Source organism: Montipora capricornis, unplaced genomic scaffold (genome assembly GCF_036669925.1).
Source record: "Montipora capricornis isolate CH-2021 unplaced genomic scaffold, ASM3666992v2 scaffold_458, whole genome shotgun sequence".
NCBI lineage: Eukaryota > Metazoa > Cnidaria > Anthozoa > Scleractinia > Acroporidae > Montipora > Montipora capricornis.
The window spans coordinates 42,501-50,000 of record NW_027180193.1 but is presented as its reverse complement, the minus strand read 5'-3'; the positions used below and the strand labels follow the sequence as shown (position 1 = coordinate 50,000).

General features: G+C 40.1%; 1 protein-coding gene across 1 annotated transcript; it reads left to right on the top strand.

Annotated features, from left to right (window-relative positions):
- The first annotated feature begins 384 nt into the window (after nt 1–384).
- LOC138036094 (E3 ubiquitin-protein ligase TRIM71-like) lies at nt 385–4,021 on the top strand. Its single transcript, XM_068882454.1, has one exon. It carries the CDS (start codon nt 419–421, stop codon nt 2,633–2,635), a length of 2,217 nt encoding a protein of 738 aa, XP_068738555.1. The 5' UTR covers nt 385–418; the 3' UTR covers nt 2,636–4,021.
- Nucleotides 4,022–7,500: the final 3,479 nt, after the last annotated feature.

Sequence of the window (7,500 nt, the reverse complement as noted above, 5' to 3'; positions counted from 1 at the left end):
TCCCCCCCCCCATCACTTTTCTAATGGTCCGTCCCTTATACCACAACTGTTATTTATAACGTACCATCTTTGTTTTATGTTATTTACTTTATGTCCAATAAAAAAAGAAAAAAATATATCGGCTAAGCTGAAAAATCAAGACATGCCTTCTTTATGCCGTGTTGACCCTTTCTGTGCTTTTGTAGCAAACATTTTCACCCTTAGAAATGCACTGAGCAACATCAGCTTAAATTCATAAAAAACGTGACACTTTGATGACGTAAATTTCTATGAAATCCGGGATATTGAAACACTTGACTTCGGACATTTTAATTGGTTGAGATCACAAAACCAGCCAACAATCAACCAAAGTCACACAGATGTTTTGTTCATTTTAACGCGAGTTCAACACGGAAGTCCATACTTCTCTGCGTTGGTCATGGATATCAAAACCTTTCTAGACAATATTCATGAACACGTTTGTTGTCCTGTATGTATGACCAGGTTCACTAATCCAAAGCAGCTTCCTTGCTTACACAGTTTTTGCCTTCATTGCCTGCAAAGGATTCAACAAGCGAGCAGAATTGTAGACAGTATTTCATGCCCCGAGTGCAGGCGAGACTTCAGGATCCCTGGGAACGGTGATCTTAACGCTTTTCCAACAAACTTTCGAGTCAACAGTTTGTTGGATGCTTTACCTGTCACAGAGTGCAATACGTTCGGCATCAAGTGTGGAAATTGCGAGAAAACAAGCGGAGAATCTGCGTACTGCTTCACTTGTTGCTCGTACTGGTGTGGTAACTGCCTCCCTCTGCATAACGGGCTAAGGAGCAATAAAGAACACCACGTATTGGCTTTGAAAGACTTTCGAGACGAAGACTTTGAGACCATTTTAAAGCAGCCAACACTTTGTGGGAAACACGAGAACAAAGAATTGGAGTTTTATTGTCAGGTGTGCAAAATAGCCATTTGCAACGCTTGTGCTCTAACAGATCACGACGGTCACGCTAAGATTGTTTTGGAAGATGCCGCAAAGGAACGCAAATCGAGAGTCAATGCAGCAATTGAATCAAAGAAACGAAGAGCGCAGGAAAAGATGACAAGGATTGCGAAAATTGATGACAACTGCATTTCGATTCAAGAACGAGCTGCAAGAGTGAAAAGTGACGCGCAGCAGTTTGCCGACAGTTTCATTGCAGCCATTGAAGCGCAAAAGAATCAGATCTTTGATGAGGTGGAAAACGATGTGCGAGAAGCGTTGCAGCTTCTAGGAGAGCAAAGGCACGAGATTGAAGAAGAAGTGAAAAAGCAAGAAGCAGATATCGAAAAAACCCAAATGATTTTAAAGCGAAGCACAAACTCTCAAATCATGCAGCCCCATGAATTTTTAGACAAAATAGTTCATGAAAAGGTTGAAGAAGAAGATTCAGCGGACTGTGACATCGAACATGTCTTCCCTTTTGTCTTTAAAAGGAACGAAAAGTTGTTTGATGATCTAAAAGTCCAACTAATAGGTTTTGTCAGCAAAACGAGCTCGAAAACCTCGAGTGCTGAGGGAAAAGGGATCACTGAAGGAACTGTTGGACTTCAAGCTGAGATTGTTGTAACAACAAGGAACGCACGAAAAGAACAAGGTTACCAAGAACACGACCGCGTGACGTTGGAAATCAGAAATCGTGAAGGCCGTGACAGTGCGATCAAGTCTCAAATCCAAGACAACAAAGATGGCACTTACAAGCTCCGCTATTTTGCCAAAGAAACCGGTACATGTCAGGCATCCGTGAAAGTCAATGGAGAACATGTTCATGGCAGCCCTTTTGAGGTTCAAGTCAAACGCAGACAGTTCAGACCTGTGTTATCCTTTGGAGAACAGGGTTCGGATGCTGGAATGCTTTGCAGTCCTTGGGGGGTAGCAGTGAATGACAAAGATGAGATTGCAGTGAGTGAGGTTGGTAACCACAGAGTACAGATATTTGCCAGAAATGGATCGTACTTAAGATCGTTTGGTAAAAAGGGCAATCAGCAGGGAGAGTTTGACTTTCCTGCTGGAATAGCTTTTCATGATAATAAGATTATAGTGGCAGACTCTATCAACCACCGAGTTCAAGTGTTTAGTGATAAGGGTCATTTTCTTAATCAGTTTGGAGGAAAAGGCCAGCTTCAGTTTCCTCTTGGCCTGTCAATTGACAGCGATGGCAACATTATTGTTGCTGATAGTGGCAACAAATCAATCAAAATCTTTTCACTTCATGGTCGATTTTTGCGCAGTATCGGTACTGAAGGTTCTCTCATCTTTCCCTTTCATTGTATTCAACACGACGACTATCTTATTGTGTCAGACAAAGGTGAACACTGTATAAAAGTTTTTAATAGGGAGGGAGCGTTTCTTTATAAATTTGGAAATAAGGGGAAGGGGGACGGGCAGTTCAATGGACCTGGTTGCCTGGCAGTGGACAGAGAAGGACATCTGCTGGTTTGTGATACACTAAATGACCGAGTGCAGGTGTTTAAACTCAGCGGAGAGTTTGTAACTAAGATTGGAGCACTTGGTACAAAGACAGGAGAGTTCAATAGCCCAGTTTCTACAGGAGTCCTTAGTGATGGTAAAATAATTGTCACCGATTTTAGTAACCATCGTGTTCAGATTTTTGAATAGCTGTATAACTTTTCCTGCCTGATTCTTGTCATTTAGCGTCGGCGACTTTAAAATTCCTTTGTTGGTAAAAAAGTTCCCAATTACAATGAAAATTTCTTCATTTGAATCGTTTTTAAAAGCAGTATTGTAGAGTAGTTTACGCAATTTAAAGCGCATAGAGTTTCAATTTTAGATATTTCAGGGTTAAAACAATGTATTACAAAGGTTTTGAATTTATGCGTGGTTGTCTGAGATCTCTTAATTATAAAAGTACCCCAGCATGCATAATCAAAATTTGTTCCTGTATGTTTGCGACTTGCCTTAACCACAATCAAAGCCAGGCCAGTTTAAAGAATTTTGGCTGAATATTGTTTCCATTAACAACAAATTACTTTTATTTTAACCAACGGAGAGGAGATGGCTTTTATACTGATTTATCAATGTTAGGCGTTTTAAAAAAGGCGTGTTTCTTTAATTTAACACCGCGTACTCAGTTCTTAACCGCTGTAAGATTTTATTTGCATATATTACTTGTTTGAGAAAGAGATTATAAAGCTAAGAGAGAATTCGACATCTGGTTCTTATATCCACCGCTTTTTAGATCGAGCTTGATAATTCATCCAAATCATCCGTTTCAAATCATCTTCACATAATACCCGCTTTGAAAGAGGGGACGCATTGCATCACAAGTACCCGGTGCACTGAACGAGACTTTTGGAAAATGATGGACGAATTTGTTACATTAGTTTATACTGGTTAATTATTTAATCCAAGGGTTTCATGTGATTCGAATTTTCAGTACAAATGAGTTTTCACGCCACAAATTGATTTTTTCAGAATTTTATAAATGTCTTTCTGTCTGATTGATTCCAGGTTCAAAGTAAATTTTTGAAAATGCTAAAGCTGATGCGAAAAGGGCACAGGAGGACCACATTTTTCCTCTCTTAGCATGATAATACCTTGGGAAGAGTAATTTAATTTCTTATAGGCGATGTGTGTTTTGTAGCTGCAATATTTTGCAGTGCCCGGTGCACTGAACGGGACTTTTGGAAAATGGTGGACGAATTTGTTGCATTAGTTTATACTGGTTGATTATTTAAACCAAGGGTTTAAGATGATTCGAATTTTCAGTACAAATGAGTAAGTTTTTGAAAGTCATAGTTGTGTAAAAATGCTAAATCTGATGCGAAAACGGCACAGGAAGACCACATTTTTCCTCTCTTAGCATGATAATACCTTGGGAAGAGTGATTTAATTTCTTGAAGGCGATGTGTGTTTTGTAGCAATATTTTTTAAGTCTAGAAATATATGTACACTGTAGAGCAATTACGATAGCTGGTTTTGACATTGACGTAGGTATTGCTTAATACTTGGTGTAACCTTGCTTAATCACAATAAAACGTAAAAGGCAAATCCGTTGTGATTTTTCAACCCTCTGTCGAGTATCCCTCAGTTGCTTCCATGTCTTTCATGGCTGCATTAAAAAATCATTAATAATTCATGAGCAAAATAGCGTATCAGCTCAACGATAAAACTTGTTGAAGCCGTTCAAAAAAATTATCTGGTCTAAAAGCATTCGTGTCGTGTTTTTAACCCGATAAAAAACTGCTGATCGTTGTTTGAACGTTACGTTAAACTAGAGCAAATGTTGTCAATCCACAAAGAGATTTAATCTCTTTGTGGATTGACAACATTTGCTCTTTTACAAACAAACGGTGTCTCGAAAAACTGGTTATTAAACACCACGGAATGAAGACGGATGTTGTTAACTACAATTAGGCGCCTGGTCTTTCATATACCGGATCTGAAATGATTAATGTCCATAAAACAAAAGAACAAAGGGAACTTAACAATACCAAGAGAAAATGAGGGGACAGAGAGGGAGGCTCCCGGTCCAGCCCTTGGGATATGTCATGTCTACGAAAGTTATTTTTTGACGAGCGGAAGTCTTTGTTCTAGCGGAAGTCTGTATTCCGAGACGTCCGCATGCTGGCCAACCTCGGTCTGATGTTTGAAAGAAAATAAATATTCATTAGCCTTCTACGTGCGCCGCCATTTTCTCTCTTCACTAAGAACCTGAGAGCGAGACAAGACTGCGGACGTCTCGGAAGACAGAATTCCGCTAGGACAAAGTCTTCCCTCGTCTAAAAATAACTTTCGTGGACATGACATATCCCGACCAACGCCCTGAGCCTCCGTCTCTGTCCCCTCATTTTCTCTTGACAATACCTAATTGGCAAGGCCTAATCGGAATAACAAGGCTTCCTTTGTCTTCCGCCATTTTAATCCGGTTAATGAAAGTCTACCCAAATAGGCCCTACGGCGTTGCATGTAAAAACATCTGGAAACAAATTACATAAACTAGCATTAATCTTGGATTATTAAAAGTGCATTGGACAGTCGCTTTGGAAGAAAGGGAGAAAGGTAGGGAAAGAAGCAAATCTTGTAGGACTGGAGTTTGAGGATACGAGCATGCACTTCTCGGGATGGTTTCGATTCTTTAACTGCACTCACGTGATAAGACGGACATGCATGTTGGTGCCAAAACAATAGGAAAATGTAGCTCAAGTTTTCCATGACAACATATAGAGTCAAATTTCCAAAAGACCTTTTCGCTATTGTTCTTTCCACCAACATGGCCACCGTGACGTTAGCCGGGTGCAATCAAGGAATGAGCGACGAGTTCCTTGTGACAGTACCCTTGGATAACTAGACTCTAAATCATAAGTAAGTGCGATTTGTTTGATTAAAGGTAATTTGTGGTCAAAATAATTACGCATCGTTAGAGTAAACGATAATACGTGAATAGAAAAAATCTGGAGGGCTCCATAACAACGGATAACGTATTGGTGAACATCGCTCAATAGGTCAGCAAGTAGTTTGAATTGGTACAGGTTGTCGGATCGGAAAAAAACGTGAATCTACGCAATTCAGGGGTGACGTACAAAGTGAAACCAGTGAGCCAAGGGAGAGTGAAACACTAGCATAGCGAGAGAGAAAACTTGTGAAAATCATTCTTGTAATTAATGTGGCTAAGTCAAATATAGCCCTCCTCTTACCAGCTTCACTGGCACTGAAGCAGCTGCATAGTTTCGAAATTAACAGTGTTATGAATAATGCGCTGACCTCCCTCTACAGATAGCTTTAATAAACATGAAGACCGTGAAACAATTAAAAAATTTACACCCGCGGATGACGCTCGTACAAAGAACAGCTGAAAGAAAAAGAAATTTCAGGCATTTCTAACATACCGCTGCTGGGAGTTTTGTACTGACAATTTCATCATGTTGTCGACATGCAAGATTTAGTTATAGTAGTGAGCTTTAGATTCTAGGACGAGATTTTCTCATAGAACAACAGTGCGCGCGCGTAAACCAGTGTCATTTTGGCGGGAAAAACGTGATAGCGTCGTCATTTTAGTACGAGGTTTTGCAAAAATGTCGTGTCAAAACAATTCAACAACACGGTACCAGTTTTGGCATTTTTCGATCGGCAAAAAGGCTCAGCTATCAGTAATAAGAATAACTGAGCAATCTACACTGCTAAGAAAGAAATAGATTAATCGTCCAGGTTATAAATCTTCTAAGTATTTTCGCTAAAAATGGGCAGTCAAATCTCGCACTCGTTCTCGTCCTCGTCTTAGAATCTAAAGGTCTCTAATATTTCCAGAAAACGGAATTGAGCTTTAACGCAGAACATGGACTTGAGTTTCTAAATCGGCGAACGTCATTAAAAGTTTCACACTGAAACCCCAACACAGCTTCCATCGTTTTTAGTTGTCTCACCGCATGTTTTAAGTCCGGATTTTCATTGAACTCTTTAAGAATTGAGGCTGTTTGAAGCATCGGGCGCGCAGAAATCCCCTCCAACGACATTCGACACCACGGCTGTAATTTTTTTGTTTGTTGGAAAACGTAGTTTCGTTATAGAGGGAGGTGAAATGTATTGCTCCAAGGGATCAAGTGATTTGCTTTTAGCCAAGGAAATTCTGTTCTTGGATTTCACATGACGTCACGGCCGCCATGTTGATGTCCCCAAACAATGAAATGGCGGCCATGTTGGTGTCCCCATCCAATCCTCCGGGAATTGAAATCTATTATTATGCTAACGTCGTCTTTTGTTTTCGTTGAAAAACATGGCTGTTGATCACGTGAATGAAACCCAAGAATTGTCCATTTTGCGGCACCAAAGTCAACCGATACCTTTCAGGTATTCCGAGTAATTACCCAATAACTCATAGACAATTTATGTTAACACGTATGGCTACAACACCAATTAACAAAGATAGAGATAACGTGGATTTTGCAACAAATTAACGTTTTTGTGAGTTTATCCCAATGTTACTGAGGTGAAAAAATTCCTTATTTAGGGTCCTTTCATTCGCTTTTGTGTTCGTCATGTCTACCCTAGCTTCGCGAGATGTTCCCTAGTTTGTTGGCATCTTAAAGATGTTTATATTTTCAATTACTCTCCCTCGGGGTTACCAATAAAGTCCCCGCATCCTAATTCTATTGTGCATTTTTCTGCTCTTCCGGTTTTCAAAGCCAGTTTAATACTCGGTATCCCCGAGTAAAAAAACGTCTATCGAGAGTATTATATCGGTATGTGATGACGTCACGAAAGCTAAATTTGTGAAAATCTGTACTTTGTTGAAATTATCTTAAAGGTTATTGCCAAGAAATGGCCTTGCCAAAATCAGGGGGACGGAGAGTTCGATCACCCTGGCTTCCTGTCAATGGACAGAGCGGGACATCTGCCGGCTGGTTTGTGATGAATTGAATCACCGAGTGTAGGCGCTTAAACTCAGCGGAAAGTTTATAACTAAGTTTGGAGCAAAAGGGAGAAGGGCAGGAGAGTTCAATGTCCCAGGCTCTACAGCAGTCCTT